Raw genomic sequence first — 21,681 nt, forward strand, 5'->3', positions numbered from 1 at the left:
GATTTCAAAATGACCATAGTGATAAATATTTCATTGAATTGTAAAGTTTTGCCTTATATAAGCCAATAACTAAGTTATAACATAAGGAATATATCAAGCAATTACATTCATAATAACACTTTATATACTAAATGAAGATACATATGAAAAGCAAAGATATTAATCTATAATATCTGAGTGCAGCCTTACCTGGGCAGGGGACAAAGCAGGGCTGCTCCATCTCCTGTTGTATCCACTGCATCAATTTGTCTCCACAAAGCTCCTCCTCCACTGGTTGAGGGGGAGATTCAGGCCCGTCGCTCCGATGGACGACACATGACAGGTTCCTTTTTCGAAGCCCCTCGCCACAATCTGCACCCTGCATGAACACACACACACACGTGCACACGCGCGCGCAGTTTTAACTGTAACGCATCAGATGCTACTTTTAATTCCTTTCCTGTATAAATAAATAAATTACTGAGTCCCAAAGATTACATGGGGAAGAAAAAAATAGATGGTGGGGAAAAAAATGTAGATGGTAAAAAAAAAAAACTATTTTTAAAACTATTATTAACTATTTTTTTTTCCACCATCTAATCTTTTTTTCACCATCCTTTCTTGTTCACCATCAAATCATTTTTGCACCATCATTTTTCTCCACCATCAAATTTTGTGCCATCATAATGTTTTTTTCACCATCTCAATTTCACTCCACAATCGATTTTTTTGACCAGCAAAAAAAAAACATTTTTGACCAAAAATTTTCCACCATCTTTTTTTGTATTCTTCCCCATGTCCCTTTAGGGGCTCTGTAATAAATAAAATGAAATTAAATGAAACTTTGTGCCACCTCCAATCAGATATGCACAGTGCAGCTCATACCTCTACAGTGCATGGAGACCAGTCACTCAGCCACCACGTATAGCAAGGCCTTATGGGACATGGCTTGGTCTGGGTGAGTTGGTTGGGACAGGGCCGACCCTCCTCGTGAGCCTCCTGCAGGATTCTCCGGGTGCGTACAGACTGACCTGCAAAACATCAGTGCAGAAAACCTATCAGAGGAGGCCCAAGTGTGTTTACAAACTGCATGACTAGAGCTCCAATGGTCAAGCTGAAAACTTGTATGCATTAATCTCAAATATAGTAGCATTCAGGGCCATTAATAATATGACAAACTCTGTGAATAAAGAATAAAAACACTGCGGGAATTAAGTTACTAAACTGCATGTGAGTCAGGGCGAGAGAGATAAATGCATCATTGCACAAACATCATAAAACAACAGCTCAAAAAACAAGTGGCTGGAATGAATGATGATCGTCTATTTAGGAGTGAGAAGAGGCTGTGCCTTCTTTTTGGCCCATTAATATGTTTTCTTTTTGACAAAGAGGGATTACATTACACATTATCATGCCAGGTGACACTTTATGCTGAGAAGCAATAGTTTCACACACAAGTGCTGTGTTCAAGTGAGACATTAATAAAGAGTGGAAGGAGAAATTTGGTAAATAGAAACAGCAGCGGCCACAGAGTGGGTTTGATATGTTGTAAGAGCTCATGGGTGCTGTGAGGCTTAGTGACAGCATGGCCTCCATCAGCCATCCAGTTAAGACAGAAGCCATGAATTTGTGTTACGCCAGGGGAGATGCCGAGCTCCGTGGGCCCCAGGCACATACGCAGCAAAAAGGACGTTCAGCTCTGCCATCTCAAAAATCAAACCAAAACATTAGTGCTCCCATGGCGTCCTGACAGAACAAGATCCTTGCGTTGCCTGACACAGATACGACGCAAATCCCTCATCAAGGCTGACAGATGTGTTTCACAATGTGTGAGAATGAACCGAGAGAGTGGCAGGAACAGAGTCACAGCAGCAGTGCCGGAGCAGACAGAGACTTGAGTTTGAATCCCCAGATGAAAGCCTGTGAAAGTGTGAGCTTATTGGAATGAGGGGTTAACTGTGAGGAGATGGATAGCCAACGACAAATTAAATTTAATGAACCTAAGAAGATACTGTTGAGTCTCTCTAATTAAGAGAATAACAAGCTTTCTCTCTGGGAGATTGGCTTTGGGAGGCCTTGGAAACAATGTACAGTATGCATCCAGGTTAAATCATTAAATCCTGTATAAGGCATAAGGTTATAACATGACTTTCTCAAAGTGATGGCAAGCATGCCACAGGTTTGTGATTACTAATTGCATTTTTTTAAATCAAGCAGAGGAAAGGTTTATATTTTATTTAGGAACACTAAATACTTTATGAGGACCATAAAGGTGAGCTGTATAAAATTTAGCTTAAATAAACCTGCTGCTTTTTGAATATAACCTCGTAAAACAAAGTTGCAGGTGTTAATTAACAAAATGGGGCTTTGTACAGAATGATAAGTGGAAATATTAATATATACATTGTTGAAAAAATGAAAAAGAAATACCAGCACACAGTTTCTCTGTATAATAAGGCTGTGGATTACACATACTCGTAAATATTTTAATGCATTTAAATGTATTCATGCCCAATTCTACATCTTGGTGAATGCCTGAGTGGAAGGAATAATGAGGCGCTGCACATGTGCTCGACTCTGTGTCTGTTTATCAGGTTTGTGTTCCCATTGGTGTGAGTAAAGTTTGTTTGCTTGTTTGTTTACCTTGGTAACCACACGTGTGCGAGCATTCCGCCCACGGTGACCAGTCCGAGAGTATACAGCTAACAGGACAGTCGACCACGCAGCTCTCCGACAGGTTCCACTTGTTGATCAGACCAAACTGTAGAAAAAGAGTGTAGAGCTGTTGAGGAAGGCCAGTCAATTATTTCAGCTAACAAGAAAGACTGAGCGCCCACATTTCCATGTTCTAAATAAGCTGCAGTTCATTTTAGGACAGTGGAGATGATAATTTTATCATTAACTTTGCTTTCAAATGTTACTGAGCTACAGTCCCTAATTTTTTAAGAGAGAGAATCACATTGTTAATGTACATTGAATTAAACACAGAAGCGACAACATCACGGTCTTCATCCCTGTAACGCTCCCTTCACTCAGTGTGTAATAAGATTCTGGATATACCAGATGTCAACTCCAGCTTATTAAACAAGACTGATATCCAGTTTACAGCCCACCAGTGGGAAATGTTGGAGCAAATGTTATTGTATTTACAATAACTTTTAGCATCTTTAAGACCACCATCTATCTTTGCACAATTAAGTCAGGGCAATAAAGTTACGTTGTGTTTGGCTTGGTGGGACACTACCAAGTGAAACATAAGGTTGTTAGGAAATTAGGGAAATTTTTACTCAAAGAGACAGTTCACCCTTAAATTCAAAATACATATATTTTCTCGAGTGCTCTAGTTTAGATTGTTTTGGTATGAGCTGCTGATTGTTGTAGATATTGGCCGTAGAGATGTCTACCTTCTCTCCATCATCATGGAACTATATGGCACTCAACTTGTGATGCTCAAAGCAGCAAAAAAATACATTTGAAAAACCAAACAGCAATGTCCCTTCCAGAAATCATCACCTGGTTACTCAGTTTCATGATGGAACTTTTTTCTTTCTAGCAAACTACCCCTGCAAACCATATCACTATGCTAAATAAAGCGTAGTGATATGGTTGGCTAGCTTACCTAGCACCACTGTGCTAGCTAACATTACAGCTCAGCAGAGGAAGACGCCATTAATGTCTACAGCTCACACTGTCACGAGCACATGACTCACATTAGTGAGTAGATGCAAGCTTGCTACTGCACAATGTTACTGTTTGTGGGTGTAGTTTGGTGGTAAGAAAGTAGTTCCTACATGATGCTGCTCAAAACAAGGTCTGTGGATTATCTTGAGTAATTAGGTCATGATTTCTGGAAAGAGGTGTTGCTTTTAAAATATGATTTTTTGGCACTTTGAGCACCACAAGCCGAGTGCCATCTAGTTCCATTATATTGGAGAGAAGGCAGCCATGTCTACGGCCAATATTTACAAGACCTTACAACCCACGCCAAAGCAATTTCTATTATTAGATAGCAAAACAGGTAAGAGGAAAAACATGTATTTTTGATTTTGGGGTGAACTGTCCCTTTAAACAAATTGAGCAACTTGGGGTTTCCAAAATGTAAGCCAATGGGAACAGAAGAGGAAATGGGGTGCTGCAACCTTGATCAACATCTCATACTTAAAAAATAAATAAAAATCCCCACAAAATAAACAGCCAACTTATATTTCCTTTTCCTTAGTGAAAGTATATTATACAATACCTTTTTTGTAGTAACATTATTCTTCTATAACTACAACTGTATGATCAAAACTTTAAACTGTGGCAGGCCATTATTAGAACCGAATGTCTGACTATATAGAGACTACCTGCTCGCACTTCTGCAGCTCCACTATCTTGCCATCGCTGCGAACACAGTCCACGAGACGCAACCGTGACCCCTGACCACAGATGGCATTTCCACTCAGCTGGCACGTACTCCAGTCTGCAATACACACACACACACACACAGACACACAGACACACAGAAACATGCGTGCACATTAGACTTACTGTCAGATCAGTTTGTATGACCATGCCAGCAGGAAAACTGTCAGTTTTAACCAGCAGCATTGTGCCTAACTCATATGATTTTATTTTAGGAACTTCTACTTATGTCAAACTTGTCTCACACAAGCAAATTTGGCCAAGCACACACACCTTGCTTAACATTAGAGTTCAATACATTCGCATTGAGATTGAAAAGTCTATACTGTTAACCACTGAGAGCTGCCCTGTCTCAACTCATCCACATGTAACTCAGGCGTGATGTGCAGATCATCCTACCCGAGGCTCTGTACTGGTAGGAGAAGCAGGTGCTGTTGAGGACACATGGCTCAGACTGAACCAACTCTGGACAGGCCGACTTTTCAGAGGATGGGAGGCGGAGGATGTGTCTGCTCCTGTTCCTTGCTGTTCCTTGGTCACACTGCTGCACAACAGCATGGAAACACACACACACACACACACACACACAAAAGACACTGTCAAAAGTGCAAGTTTATTTTCACAATGGGCATATGATGAAGCTGGTTGGATTTAATGGGTCCTTCAGCGAGCAAAAGGAACTGAAAGCCGTCTTTTGCATTTACATTTACTGACTAATACATTAGAATTAAATTAAATTTATTTAGGAGTTAGGAATTACTGTGCTAATTTGCGGAAAAATAACAGAACTACATTGAACTCCAAATTCAGGTTTACACTAGACAGGCTGCAGAAATCCATTACACTGTACACAGGTTTCTAATAATGTCTTCCTATGACGAAAAACTTTTGTTAAAAAACATAAAACAATGAACTGAAAAATAACAGTACAGTACAGTTTTTCTGCATTGTTAACACTCATTTATTATTTATTGTCTTTATGAATACAACTGAGGATTTTGCTCTAAATCACAACTCACTTTAGAGCAATGTCCCTCGTCCAATTTAATTCATCCATATCTGAATGGTAGCTGAGTTGCACAACATGATTTTCAAACATGAAAAATGGATTTTGAATTGTGGGGGAAAGAGGGAGGGAATGGGTCTTAGTATTTCATCATTGGTCATCACTAGGGTAGAGAAGAAAATCAGCAAATGTAATATTTTGTGCACATTAAGTCTCAAGGCCAGCTGTTGATGTGCAGTAGCTAAATTTGATAGAAAGCATCTCATTTTTCTTTGAAACTATTCTTTTGGTCTCTGACAACATTTAATGAAAGAAGAACAAATCAAATGATTCGTTCAAGGTGAGACCCTTCTCTTCTCTTTACTTTGGTGCTATCAAAACACACAGTAACCTTACTTCAAACACGTTGTGTCTTCTTTGAACGAAATCTACCAAATATAGTGTTTGTGAAGATGTGATTAAAACTACAAGCTGCAATTGCTGCTCATCCAAAATCATTTTCTTGTTTTGAGGAAGATATTTTTGAATGATTTAAAAACAGAGTGACTGTCAGCTTAATGACTTTCATCTCCCTCTTGAGCATTGTTTAAATTACATTGTGTAATTAAAAAAATATTGATGTTAAGAGGATTAATTTGTTCTTTCCTGAGACAGAATCCAGTAGATTACCTAACAACAACAACAAAATCCAACAATGGTTTTAAAAATGCCACTAAATAACTGCTGTGGGTGAGCTAAAAATATCTAGTGAGTTGCTACACAGATCAAATAATACCGATTATACTCTTAAAGCCATGAAGAGATTATATCTTATTAGAGGGAAAGATGTTCTGAGTTAGTGAAGCAACTTTGGAAATTACGTTTGAGAACCATTTTAAAATAAGTGTATCTTTTAATGCAATCAAATGTTATTAAAACTTAGAAATAAAGGAGAACTATCTTCTAACAATTGTATAAATTAAGCATTGCCTTCCCCCCTTGTCTACACAAACTCTGAGCCTTTTCTGGAAAGAACTAAAGGCAATTACAATCCACTCAAAAAGTTGTATATGCTAAATCCAATTTGAATGCTAAACCAAAAGAACACCAGCCCAGCCTCATTATGCTTCTTTTCCAAATCGAACCTCATCATCCAAACTCTCTTTTAATATGTTAGTCTTGTGTCACCAGTTTTCACTGTGGTAACCTGTGAAGTGATCATGCCAGTTTTAATGTGTGTCATGTTGGGCTTGGAATTATAAACTAAGTGAACCAGCCCTCCTAAATTTGTTTTGCTTTTTAAATAATTACTTTTTGGTGGTTTTTTTTCCCATTTGTAGCGATCCATTTCTGCACTCAAAAGTATAAAAAACAAGTCATTTTTTTCTCTCTTACAACACATTGTGAAATAACTGTGATGTATTATATTGATAGCTTTCCATAGTTATGACTAGGTATTCCAGAAGTTTGCACTGAAGCTCCATTTTTTTATGTCAAAGTACAGTGGCTCCTTTGTGATTCTCTTCAAAAAACAAGTGTTGTTTTGGTGAGAACGGGCTGAACTTTCTACACTATGGTAGGCGATGCAAATTCACTGACACAAATCTGTACAAACGTCCTCTTATATCCCCACCTGAAGCCTTAGAAAGAACTGGAACACCTGTTTGAATGTAATTCAAGATTATTTGACATATATACGGTTACTGCTGTCTTCAGTGTGCCATAAATGCTGCATTTTCAGGCTGAATGTCTAAATAATCTGGTAAAGCAGGCAAACTGGAAGAAACCTGAATTTACTGTAGTATCAACTTTATAGGCGCAGCAGAAGGCAGATGAAAACGAGTGTGACATTAATTGAGATACCAATTCTTAGAACTGTAAGGACATTTACCGAGTATTGGGATAGTATGGTAGCATGAGAATTTGCAAATCAGTGAATTCACACTACATGGGAGTGGAGATCTGTGAACAGCGAAGCAAAGGATGTGTGAAAATGTGGTGTGCGGAGGAACAGTCAGCTCGGAGGGAAGATGTTATATTATTGATAAAGGTCTTTGTGTTGAGCTGCATATGTCCCTCTGCTCCTGTTGCATCACGCCATGCACCTCAATCACTGTCACCACTTAATGAGGGACCTCCGTGTGAGGCTCATGAATCAGCTGCAGTCATTGTGCCCTTAATGTTTCACACCGACTGTCACATAACCATGCACATGCATTTGTATGCTACATGCATAAGATGCTGCAATCTGCAAGCTCGATTGTGCCTCTGGTTGTTGACGGATTAGATCCAGGTTCAGAACAATTTTCACGCCACCTTAACCACTGCAGAATGACTCGACCGATAAATCCAACTAACTTCACAAAGTCAATAAATTATCTCTGCTCATTTGTTTGCAAGCTGAGTTAGCACGGGTTATAAATGAAAGAACATTTACATTATGCATATCTATTGAATATAATGCCTCACATTTTCACTCTCTGTCACACACTCGTACAGTTTGGGAATTTTTTGCCAGATGTTGATTATCCATAACTGGAACCATTCCTGCAGTCCTGACCTGAGTTAAAATATGCAGTGTTCCCGCAAGTCCCATTAAAACAATTTGTAACAGGGTGTGCAAAATGTACAAATTTGGAAGTTGGCAATACTAAATGCAGAAGAATCTGAGCAACAAATATCAAGTAGCTCTTCAGAAACAGAGGATAGATAAGTGAATGCATCAGTCTGCTTGTTTGTCCTGTGCCCACATCCTCTCCTTATAAGGGATCTGCTTGACTAAACCTAACCCGGAGGGGACCTTTATTTGTTTATTTACTTTTTTCCCCACAGAGAGCTACAGTATGGCCTCTGATTGAAAAATGTTGATTCTCATCCTGACCATTTCACATTAAGCTACAATCCACCTTAAGCTGATCTTGAGAAAACAGGTTATGAATAGACATGTTCTTAAATCTAAATATTGAGTGTGGCAAAGCACAGATGTAAGTGTTTCACCTTTCAGCATATGTTAAGCATTACTTGAAATCAGAGGCCTATGAGGAAAAAAGATGTGGCTGACATTACTGTCTTTAAGAAGCTGTGGTGCTCTATTTTTTAAGAAAAGACAGCGGTATCTTGGAAACAAGAGAATCGAAGGCATCCAGGTACCAACCAGGTTGACCATTCTTGTTTAAAAGAGGGCTGAATAACACTCCAACATTGGGCTAAATTTTGGCAAAATAACAACTGGCACAGCAATTTTCAAAAGGTCCCTGAACTCCCATAAGCATTTAACAATAAACTTTTTTTTTAAAACTATTTAAACTTTAGGTGTTTGTGCTTCACCATAAAGACTCCTATGGGTTTATTCTTGACACTACGTGATGTTTTTTTGTTTTAGAGGGTCTTGGAGCTAAACACAATCCCCCACAATTGCATTTTTAATGAAATAGTTAAGTTGAGCGATAAGGGGGCTATGGGAAAGGAACATCATGTGGACAGTATATGGAACCATCTCAGTGTTATTAACCAGGATGCTTTCCTTCATCACTGTGCCACCCTTGGACCCCACAACACTGCTGATCTCATCACAGTCCTGCAAACACTACACAACATTCTCATTCCAGATGAGTACAGGAATGGCCCTGGGCTATACAGCTATCTACAATTACAATGGGCTAGCACATTTTACAGCAAGCATCTCTGTTTTCACTAACACTTCCCATTTATGAAGACAAAGTTCAAGTCCCTCTCCAGACATGTTAAAAAGTATGTAAAACGACTAATACTATTTTGTTTTTGTTTTCCACAAATTAGTTTAAAAAGCAGATCTTTCTCATTGAGAAATCTGCTTCTGGTTAGTTTCACTTTCTGCTTTCTCTAGTGATCCTCACACTAGTTTCAAGATGGTTAGCATTAGAGAAAACATCTGACAGATTAAGCCATACGCATTTGAGCCTCACTCAGTCTCGAATTTGGAGTCACACTAAAACTGGTCACTAGCGAACATATCAGTATAGTGAGTGTAGTAAACATCTTTTATTGTTTGTTGTTTGCTAGATTGTGAGCTTGTAGGCTAATTTGCAGTGGCAGACATAATGTTAATGATTGTGAGACATAAAATAATATCTGCTACAACAGGGTTTTAGGTAAATATTGAAGGGAAGCTTCAGGATCCAATTTATATCCAAAATTCTACCATGTTTGTTGTCAAAACATTCACCATGCTGATGCTAATTCTGCTCTCTGTACTAACAAGACGTGCTGCCAGGCCAACAAGACCCTAAATGTTTGTGAGGCTTGCATAACTTGGCAAAGTACACTGTATTTTTTCCCCTTAGGAGGCAGAAGACATGATCTAAAGTGCATGGATTAAACTCTAAAAGTGAACTGAGTCATTTTGCATTAGTTGTGTGACACCGTTTTAACTGGCAATCATAGACTGAAGCCACAACAAGAAAGAGGCTTGCTTCTTCAAGCTGCAAAGCAACTCATACAGGAAGTCATAGACATAATGGCAGCAAATCCTGCCAGTTTTCAAAATGCAGATTGTTTTGCTTTGATAAATCAGCTACGGCCATCTATGACGTATGGACGTGTCAACAGTGTTGTTTTTTCTCTCACTGCCAGAATTAGTGATTGACAACATGTGTGACCGCATATTTGTATAATAAAAGCCTGTAAACTAACGGGAGGGGTGCGGCTACATAAAGCTGTTCAGACATCCTCTTCTTGTTATGCTCACTCTGTTTTACATTTTTAATATACAGAGTGAATAAAAGTTTGAACACAAATAATGACATTAATGATCCACTGTGCCATCGGATTGAGGCCAACCATGCCATTAAGTCATACCAGGCACTGTGTCTGTTGAGGGTTTTTTTGGTGCGTACCACTGGGCCTGAAAAAGATTCTCAGGGAAACACTGGTCATTATTGTCTAGGACGAGAATGAAGATCGAGCAATATCAAGAATGACTGAGCGACTGGGCTGTCTCTTTAAAATTATGGTGGGTTCATACTGTGCTTTATTTATTTATTTTTCATGTCTTTATTTAAACAAGGACCATCCATAAAAAACCTTAATCTCAAAAAGAGAAGAGATGATTCATGCCAGATTTAGCTATTCGGTTGTGATGTTTTGCAAATGTTTCCCAATTACAGCAGCATTTTGTGTTTGACATTTGCTTTTAGCACTGACTGCAAATTAGCTTAAATGCATCAGGTTACACTTTGATGTATAAATGTACAGAGCCTTCCTTCCAGAGCCTTATGGTAATGCTTGCCACGGGCACTTCTTCACAGCATTCATGAATACCATCGAGCACAGAATCACTTCAGGTAGACATTTGTAATTGTTTAAAGCTCTTTTTGGTTCATAAAAGGCTATATTTATGGGATAATAATATCAATTTAATTTCCCATTTTGAAAGAACAAAAAAAATTGATTTGTTATTTTATTGTTTCATTATTATTGGCAGGGATCTGTTAAATCTCACATGTCCAGCCCATCTTTTCGATCGTTCAGTGGCATGGGTTTATCTGCTCCTTAGTGTCAAAAAATCAATTGTTGCAGCCATGCTATTTCAGCCTAAACCACACTGAATTCTTATGAGCCCTGTCTACTTCAGTCATCTGGGCAAACGGACAAACATACAAGTACAAACACCACCACCTCCATACACTCTGTGGCACAACACGTTAAATGTTTTAGGGAGATTTAATTGTAGAAACAAATCACCCGTAACATTTACTATGGCTGTTACAATTTAATTGGCTTTTAAGTTAACAGTTTTAGCATTATTATACCAGCAAATACATTAGACAGCTGCTTTTCACTGATGCGAAGAGTGCTGCCAAAGCTCACAGCTTAAAAGATTGAATGAGACCAAAAGTCTGTGTGAAAACTAAGTAAGTAATCTCTCTATCTCTTTCTTTCCCCACCCCCAACACCTCTTTGACGCCAATGTTCCAGCCCACTGAACTGCTATGTTTGACAGAAAACATATAACAGGGCTACATGGCCAGGTTACCAGTGGCTAGAAACACGGGGGAACACATGCTACATAGTTTAAGACTGAGAGCATTGGGAAATGGAGGCACATTAGTAGACTCAATTTAATTTGCAGCACCAGACATTGAAGTGCAAAATGTGATTTCAAACCATGCAAGGTTACAGAGCAGCCAGATGCACACTGGAGCTCTTTAGTACGTTAACTTTTATTATACACACTTCTCTAATAAATTAATAATGAACGCTTCACTGATGTGTAATAAAAATGTGAATATGTTCTTTCTATGATTTAATTTTGCAGGATGTCTGATAAAACATGATGCTTTTTTCGAGCAAAACGCAACAATTTTTTCTCAATGTAAGAATTAAAGGAGTCTATATTGGTTGATCATTTTTGATTAAGGTTTTAACAGTACTGTAGCTGTTGGCCCTTTTAATTTATGAATCTAGCAAATTTGTAATTAATGGACTCTAGGAGGTGGGATCTAAGTCTAAGAAGAGTAAAAAATCATTACAAATGTCACTAATTAATCAGAATCAAAACTGATATTTGGAATTTGTAAATGGTTGACCATCAGCAAAAAAATATTCATTTTATGATATACATGATATAAATATGATTTTCAAGAGGAAGAAATAAAGCATATAGTTCACAAGTCCATCATTACAGTTGATTACTTTTTCTGTACATTGAAAAGAAAATGATAACTGATTAATCAGAATGTCAGGTGACCAAGTGCAAAACCATGATTTTCTAGAATCAATTCTAATACCAAAAAAATGTACATAAGAACTGTACATATCGGTATGTGACCTGTTATATTCAAGATTCACAAAAATGTTAATTTATCAATGACTAATTTACTACAACTGTAGACCCCCCACCAGCAACGCACAACCTGTCAGCCAACCAAAAACACACTCACTAGATTATTGCTTCTTACCAGTGGGCAGTTGCTCCAAGGTCCCCAGGGTGCCATGACACAGTCGTTGGGACAGGCCAGAAAGCAGACTTGGGCTCTGGGTGGCATTTCCTCCTGATCACACAGACTGTCGTCCACACTGCTGTTCCCCGCACTCGTTCCCTGCTTCACACACCTAGCAAAGCAGCAGATGCAGCTGTATAACTAGTCCCTGGGGCACCCCTAACTGGGTCCTTTTTGAGTTTAGAAACACATTACTAAGCCTCTGCCATTAAATAGATTTTTTTTTTTTTCCTCTTAGATGAGATTTTGCAACTCATTTATTTTTACAAGGTCTCGACAGTATGTTCCATATACCTGGCTTCTCGAAATATTTAGCTATATGAAACTGAAATATGTGCTCAAAAATTCTGTTTACTGTTTTCACTACATAAATGACAGCATTGACTATTTCTTCAAATAACTTCAAATGACACAAGCTATTTTGGAAAGTGACCTTTGTGAATGACTGTCTATATGTTTACATTGATGGCAAAGGTCAAAGTAGCAAACATTGTAATCCTGCAGCAAAGGGAAAGATGTGAAGCTGAATGGTTGGATTTACCAAGCTTATGACTTTGACACTGGAGACCTTCAGGATGTTTTGTTGGATTTATTGGGAACAGTCAGTGTTGGCCTCTCTGACACCCTTTCTTATAATATGAAGGCCATTCCCCAGTTAACCATACCTTAACCATATGGATAGAAGACCAGAAAACTCTCATGGAAAGTAAAAATAAATCTATATAGAGGATGACCGCTGTAATTTTACCTGGATTTAAGAGTAGGACATTGTTCTTTATAAAGAGTCAAAGAGGACAAGGACAAGTGTAAAGAGTGGTAAAGTCAATGATCAATATGCATCGATCAATTTATCAATACATTTATATTTTTAATAATTAAAACAGTTTCAATAGAAAACCCTGGGAATGAGTCCTAAAACTAGGAAACCCATTAGCATTTCAGCACCTCTGGTTCCCTCGTCTTAAGGTCAATGGATTTTTGGTTAGAAGCGTGAAGTAATGTCTCTGTTTCACACAAACTTAAAGAGACATTTTGTTCTACAACATACAATATGCCATCAAATTCCCACCCATAACCTTTGAAGCTTTTATGTGTTTTTAAAAAGGCAGCTGCTAACAAGTGGTGAGACTACAGAACATCATTTAGTCAAACCACGCCAAACACAGCTTTACAGCCTTGTAGCGGTGCCGACATTATGAGACACGACGCCATGCCAGGCCATCCAACGCAATGCCACATGATGTGACATGATGGTAGTGTAGTTTGTTATAGCCTAGCATTAGCTTTTTACTTTTGGCAACTGCATTTAGCCTTCAAAAATCCTGAAAGTGGTGTTCATTTGAGAATATTATGTTGCTAAACTAAACGTTTTAGTATCATAAACATTTGTTCACCATAGAGCTTATTTTCTACAATGATCCAAAATCCAGTGGAAAAATCTCATAGGCTTTCTGACGAGGGAACCAGGGCAACGTTAGTTCCGGGTTGGTCTCCAGCAAAATGTCATCCCTGAGGCACTCTATACACCTTAAAGGTACGCTGGTACCACCTGTCCCTTTCTGGATCTTATTGTTATTGTTATTACAGTCAGTCTGCTGCTTTCTGCTGCTAACCAATGTAATTTTAGAGCCTTGTAATTAGGGTTGCAATAGGTATGAGGTTTTTATGCTATAATAACCGTATAAGAAAATAAAACAGTTTTACGGTATCATGATATATGGTATTACATAATTGCTATTATCATCACCAGTTATGATGACTCTTAAAGGAAGGAAAAGTAGTGTTTTCTGGTTGAACAAGCACTTCATTCTAATCATTTTAATGGAAGTATATGTAAAGACTCTGACAGGCAGTCCAGGTGTAGAAAAAATGCCCTTCCAGTTCTTCTTCCAGTTGCCCTTTTTTCCATACCGTAGATAAGCAAATGTACATGGCATGATAACCCTCAATTTTCATATCACAGTATACCTTGAAACTGGTACACATCTGCAACTCTACTTGTTTTATATATCTTTTAAAAAAATTCAAACTGTATGCCCTCAGTGTTAATGTTTTTTAGGTACTGTATCAAGGTTAGACATTGCAGTATCCTGACGATTCTTATCAGGATAGGTAATATATTTGTTATTGTATGTAAGTGTTCTTAGCAAGTTCTTAGAGTTCTTAGCAAACTTGTTCTCGGCAGACAATATTTTCTGAGTGTATTGCTAAAGTTTGTGACCAACCTTGAAACTGGCAGTTTTGTTAAAAGTTAAGAACTGTACACAATTTTCTGAAATTGAGAACATTTTATGAAATTTTCACTATTTTAGATTTCCGCTCCTTTTCAGCAGCTGGGTGGTTGATTTCTGAGGCTGTGACTCACACTTAGGTAGGATTATACTAAACAAGACCAATTAAGTTGCTTTTGACACAATAATACTGTTTCCCAGTTTGGCATTTCCAATTTCTGATGGTGCATAATCTTCTACCAACATCCGCACTCACAGCCTGCAGAAAAGGTCAACACTTCACTGCTTTCCTCTGTGGCTATTTTAAGTACCACTAAAAAGGCTCTGCAAAAAATCTAACAACTCTCATTAGGAAGCAGTAGTTTGTTTTGACTGTTTGTTTTCCCCTGGCATTGCAAGTGTCAGGACTAGTATGAGTGCCAGCTACAGGAACGCTGCCAGTCAACCCCTCCCGGCGTGTGTTGCAGTGCCAGGCTAGCAGTCTGCCAAGTCTAACCCGCTCACTGACCTGATCTTGCGGCTTTGGACTCCCTCCCCACAGGCTGGCAGGTCGTCCACAGTGTTGATGGTACAAATGGACCAGGGCTCGATCCTCCACTCATATTGGCTGCAGTCGCTGTAACACGGCACAGCCTCGTACACCTGCACGCATGCAAACATACATATACACACACAAAAGGAAAGGGACACACACGGACGGATTAAAGAAAGCAGTAGTGTGTAACCTGAAAAGTGAACACGCATACAAATCAGCTCACACATACACACAAGCACATATGCATGCTACATGTATACAGCTGGTGCATACACTTGTAGGGAATGTAGAAGATACTAAGGACATTCAATTTTCATACTTTAGTACACTAATTAGATTGTTCTTGGTTAAAACCAGTATTCCTTATAGGTTTTCCTTTGATTCATCTAACAAGAAAAAACTCTTTGCACTTTCAGGTATAATTTCTTGTCTTAATTTAAGAGCTGTACATATCTTTTTATTTTTTATTTTATTACAACACAACATATGCTCGTATTCTCTTGTTTCTGTATTTATTTTTAACATCAAGCACTTATGCAGTTATGGATATGCAAACTGCTTCCCTAGGACATTTAATGTCTATACTACTCCCAGTTCAGAGAAGAATCATTTAGGTGTTGACAAAAATGGTGGAGTTTGATATCAGGATGATGCCCCTTTTATTTTCTACATTCAGAGTACAAGCATAGGAACAGATTGTATCAGAAATTAAAGTGGAACACCACCTTAATTAAGAATTCCAATACATTATTTCTATGGCTTAGGAAGGTTTAATCAGTATCTGTGAACATGAGCTACTCTCTCTCAAAGTCAGAAACAAGGGAAGTAAGTCTCACACTTGTGATGTCGTCAAGTCTAAAGTCTGGAGCTGCTGAAAAGACAATGAATGGGAGCCCAGTTTTGCAGACCGACAGATTGTCTATTTTCTTTTTTTTTCACAACAAAATTAACTTTATTCTATGGAAGGGAACTCAATACCGAGTCACAATGACTTTGCACTAACAAAAAACAGTTGCTTCCTGGTAGATAACTGCCACCTGATCACAATTACAGAAATAAGTGAAATCATCAAAACTTGTTGATTGTGTTCATCCATAACTGTGACATTTAAAGGGCAGCAGCAAAACCTATTATAGTCACCTAAAACACTCATTGTCAGAGCAAGTGTATTCTATATTTGAATATTTGCTCCGCTTTACCTTGCTTGCTTCCTAGTTGAGGCAACCAGCAACTCAGTGTTTTGCTAATGGAGTCTGGAGGCTTTAAAATGTTTGACTACAATTCCCTATTGGAAAAGGCTGTCTGACTGCAAGGTAAAGAGGTAAAAGTACTCTAAATATAGCACAGATATGCTTTTTTTAAGGTGGCTAATGAGGAATTGTTTGGTCAAAGCTGTATGAATTTATGAACATGACGCAATGGTTTTTATCCAGAATCATGATTCGGTCTGTTGTAAAATAGAAAATGTACCCATGTACTCAGATCATTCCTCTGGGTACTCTAGAACATATTTTGTGATTCACTGTCTGTGGAGCAGCTCCAGACTTTTTACTCTGTGACATCATTAATTTGACTTTAGCACTCTAGCTTTTGGATTTGGGAGAGAGCCGTCCATGTTAACCAATATTCTTGGACTGTCTTAGACCATGAGAATAACGTATGAATTTTGAAAATGGGAGTTCCCCTTTAAAAGGAAAGTTCAACTCCTGAACTTGTTAAAAGTGCACCTGTCCCCACAGTGGGGCTCTGAATTAACTGGTCAATACTTACAATATTACCACTGCAGAGAAGAACACAAAGGTTATCATTATCATTTACACTGAAATCAAACCATGATATGGAGAGAGCAGCATGCGATGTGTAAAACGACAATGATCATGGCAATAGGCCCTTCAGCTGCGGATGTAACTGGCTGGATGTTGAGCCTATTCACTTCTCCCCACTCAACCACTGACTCTGGCATGTCTGTATAACCAAGGGAACAGCCAGCGCAATGCTCCTGTAAACACATGTTTACTCTCAATCTATGTAACAGTCTGCCTCAGTAAAAGGTATACTCTAGAGGACAATTTGTGGAAAAAGCTATGACAAGCTGTAATGGGTGTCTGTAAGAGAGTGTGTGTAGGTGCGTGTGCGTGTGTGTGTGTGTGTGTGTGTCTGTGTGTGTGTAGGCTTTAGAGAGGGAATGAGTGTTGAGTATTCCCTCCCCTACGGGCCACACAGATGCCTATTACACACCCTCATCATCTCCCATCTGTCCCTGCAGATGCCCCTGCTGGGTAAACTGGCAACTGCTCTGCTCCCACTTTCTCCACTACTACTGTAGAAACACAATTTCAGCTTAACAGCTAATTGTCATCACCAGCAAAAAAACAAACAAAAAACTCTTCACTTTCTAGTCACACATACTATACTCTATTTATTGAGCGCTAAAACCATTTATACAGTGAGAAATCATATGACCACAGCACAAACCACATTGGTTACAGTACCATAACACATAAGGTGTCAGAAATATATCTAATCACTTGTTGGCAGGTTAAAGCTGGTGCATTACAAAACACAGATGGAGCAGAAAAATACTGCATTTACTCCTGAGCACATCTTAGGTCACACACTTTCACGAAGAGGAAGAGGGATAGGCTATCAATCAGAATCAGCTGGTGCAGACCGGATTGTCTCATTGCTTTTATGGGCAATCTCAATCACTCTCTATCTTCTGCTCTTTTGTTCTCTTTTAGACACTTCTGAAATCAAATATATTTTTTAGGGGATAAGAAATACAAGAGTGATATTACGCGGCTCAATTTCTTTGAGCGCACTCTCAAAAGCCTTATCGACTATTCATATAATATAATATCATATAATGAAATCCTTTAGAAAATGTCGGTCCCTCCAGTTAAAAAGCAGTTGGAATACCATCCAAATGCACTCCACATTAATGACTTCCAACCACGTTGCACTCTCTCCAATCAAACTATTGTTCTTTCTCTCGACCAAAAGGGTCACAGGAGTGCATGTGACTTGGACAGATCTGGCATGCATTTTGTCTTCATTAGCTATAGCAGAGTAAATGTACAGAATGAACGGCACTGACCTGAGCCTGCGTGGATGTCCGTATTAGCAGTGCATGACAAGCCAGAAGTTGGGCAGGGGAGAGAAGAACAATGATATGATCATTAGTTTAGATTTTGCCTGCAGTGACAGAAATGTATAGTTTTGCTTAAATTTGAGTCCTTTTCTTCTTTTTTTAATTCTGCATTCTGATCTGTGTTTCATTAATGAGGGTAAAGGATGATTAAGTACTTCATCATCTGCAGTGAATCTAGCGGTGCTGGATATTTTGCCAAACTGAATGATTCATAGTGTTGAGAGAGTTTTAAAGCGCTGCAGTTGGTTGCAACAGCTGTGCAATGGCCAGACCTGCAGCTGAAGGCAACTCTGAGAAATTAATTTGTCTGGAGATGGTGAGAGGGAAGTCGACGCGAACGAGCATATGCTCACAGAGGCTGTGTGCTCTGTATCTAAACAAGGTTAATAAAAGTAAGTGTTATGCTTTTGACAAGAAACCGGTTCAGGCCGTGCTGATTTATTTTTCAACAGTAAAAAGGGACATTCAAATAAAATCTCCTGACCCAAGGTAGTACTAACATTTGCTGTAAACATAAAGACCTTTTATCTGGACATTTACTGGATTCACCGTGTGCTTCATGTAGTGAGAAATGTTCATAGCAAGGGCATGCATCCATGTGCTGCAAAGCCCCCTCAATGCCAAAACAGGCACTTTGTCCATTTTCAGCTTAGAATCAGGTTGAACTCATTTTCATCTCAAGCTAAGAAAATAGTTAATGACCACTAAATTTAAAGACCTAGGAAAAAAAAGTATTTTATGCATTGAGATTGTTAAACTCTCTCAATTGCTGGATGAGATGAGATGATAATGGCTTCCATCAGAAAAAAAAAACACACCTGCAAAAACTTGATGAAATCCCCATGCACACAAGAACACACACACAATGTAGGTGCCTGCACAATGACACACGTGCAGACATACAGAGAGAACACACATACACACACGCACACACAGCCATACACAAATAAACACAGACACAAAAGGACACGTGAAATGCCAACAGGCCCTCCTGCAGGGATAGCACATTATTATTGTAAACAGAGAGAAAATGGGACAGGAAGCCTTAAAGAGGAGCACTCTCTTCCGTAAATCTCTCTAACTGTCATAGTGTGACTACAACTTCAAATAGACTGCGCTATTACTGTCAGCGGGCTCATGGATGAGTTAGAAAACAATGGCTCCTCTGAGAAGCCCAGTGGGATCTATTCCTATGTGATGATGACCTCTCGAATATACTCACGAAATGAAAAGTTGAAAATGTGCCAACATATAATGTAGCCATTAGGATGACTGTCTGTGTGAGTTAGACAACTATTTGTGCTGAGAAACGAGATCTTGCTGCAAAAAGAACCCTTGTTATTGCTGAAAATTGAAATCTAAGCTACTGTGAATGATTTAGATGAGATGTTCAAATGGAGCCACAAGGCCTTCAACATTTTGCATCAAAATATGTGTCCAAATAACCAACATAATGTGCCAACAAACCAACAAATGATAAAACCACCCATTAATTTGGAAAACCTGAACCACAACAACACAATCCACAAAAAAAAACAACATTTGAGCAACAACAGACTCTGTAGCAAGGCAATAAGAAGTCTGACTTTGTCATCTGCACTTAAGCCCTGCTGACACACTGATCCCTTCACACTTCCTGATGATTTAAGACTGGGGGGATAACATGGATGATCTCCTGCGGGGAGCACGACTCTGCCATGAAGAAAAAATGGGATCAAAGCACTCGTAGTATTCTAAATCCAACTTGAAATATCAAAAGATGTTATTCTGCTGAACTTGACGTACGTAGCTACTTGTGTTTGAAATAAAGAAGAAAGCTTGTTTAAATTTTACTGGCACACACGATAACCCCGCCATGTTTAGGATCCATCTACAGCATAGTATTATTGTGCTGTAGGATTGTATTATAATGTGTATTCATTATATAAGACAACTGCAATGCTCAGTGAGCTGTCATTTTTCCATGTTATTAGTATTACACTAACAGCAAGCAGCAACCCCCAGTGCTGATAGATGAATCCAACGCATGGGGCACCAAAACCTACAGTTTCTCTAGTGGCCACTTGAGGCTGGCTCCAAAACAGAATCAGTCCCCATAGATCCTCATGTTAAAATGACCACCTTTACAGCAAAAATAAACATGTCTATAGCTTTGGTCCAAAAGACAGTTTGGGTCTTTCTAGCTGATTTCAATATTCAACTATATGGGGGGTGAATTTTTATATAACTCACTTGTTTACATGTTGTTAAAGGTATACCATAAGGGGTTGACCTTACTGTTTTTAAACATGCAAGCAAGAGTAAAAGTAAAAGCCAAGCCATTAGTGAATGATTATGTATGTGAATGGGTGAATGGTACTTGAGGTGTGAAACCTATAGCACTATACAAGTGCAAGTCCATTTACTATTTGGCTTTGCTTATAAAGGCCAAACCTTACCTAGAGCTACATGCCTGAAAACATCTCAAACACAGAAAATAGGAAAGAAAATTGTAAAACACAGGCAAAAGAAAGAGTCTCTGCAGATAAATACACCACCACACACTTCGAGTGAGTCATAAGTGGTGATTGGGAGGGATTACCTCTGAGTCTATACATTGATATATTTTTTTTTCTGCATAATAAGGCATAAAGTTATGCTTAATTAAGGGTGTGGCTGTTTGACTGACAGGCTGTCTGCTTAGCAGCAAAACATCAGGATTGTGGTCAACACCGAGAAGAAGTCATGACCAAGATTGTATCAAGGCAGAGCCAAGACCAAGACTTTGAGAGGTTGAGACTAAGGCAAGAGCAAGACTAAGGCAGGGTGTGAGTGATGCACTGGATAGCACACTTATGATACATATGGATTATGCAAACATAGGAACTGCTCAGACTGATCTGAAAGATCCACATTTCCATAAAAACACCCACAGACAACAAATAAAGATCCCTTTTCATTTACCCTTTTTGCATTGCCATTTTGTATATACTGTATGTCTGTGTACGTGTAAATGTACCACAAGAAATGTCTTGATAATTTATTAAAAGTCATGAAGAGATTGATTTTCTGTCTTTTATATGAATAAACAAATACATACAAACACTAAGGAGCTGAAATCAACTTAACCATATCATATAAAACTCTGTTTTGCATAGGCAATTGAGTGACATCCCTGCAGCTGTGGTCTTGAGCAGTTGAGACCGAGACCAGATCGAATAAATATAAGGTTGAGTCTGAAACGAGACCAAGACCTCCACAAGGTGGTCTCGAGACTAAGACTGATCTCTAAAGAACTACTGCACTGCACCACAGTTTATGAGTGAGATCCACCCCTCGCTCCTCCACAGCTCAACCCTCAGATCCAAATTTGGTCACATCTCTGGTTCCAAAAATCCAGGATGGTGATGTTAAAAATGTTAAACTCACAGCTTCAA

General features: G+C 38.7%; 1 protein-coding gene across 1 annotated transcript in view; it reads right to left on the reverse strand.

Moving 5' to 3' along the window:
• thsd7ba (thrombospondin, type I, domain containing 7Ba) overlaps positions 1–21,681 on the reverse strand; it is a 176,742-nt gene that overhangs the window by 11,652 nt on the left and 143,409 nt on the right. Inside the window, exons 16-22 of the mRNA XM_042494871.1 lie at positions 15,088–15,221; positions 12,307–12,460; positions 4,783–4,927; positions 4,326–4,441; positions 2,623–2,740; positions 865–1,010; positions 190–358 (exon numbers count right to left, since the gene is read on the reverse strand). Coding sequence (XP_042350805.1) covers positions 190–358; positions 865–1,010; positions 2,623–2,740; positions 4,326–4,441; positions 4,783–4,927; positions 12,307–12,460; positions 15,088–15,221 — 982 coding nt within the window. The remainder of the gene's footprint in view (positions 1–189; positions 359–864; positions 1,011–2,622; positions 2,741–4,325; positions 4,442–4,782; positions 4,928–12,306; positions 12,461–15,087; positions 15,222–21,681) is intronic.

This window comes from Plectropomus leopardus, chromosome 10, assembly GCF_008729295.1.
Source record: "Plectropomus leopardus isolate mb chromosome 10, YSFRI_Pleo_2.0, whole genome shotgun sequence".
Classification (NCBI taxonomy): domain Eukaryota; kingdom Metazoa; phylum Chordata; class Actinopteri; order Perciformes; family Serranidae; genus Plectropomus; species Plectropomus leopardus.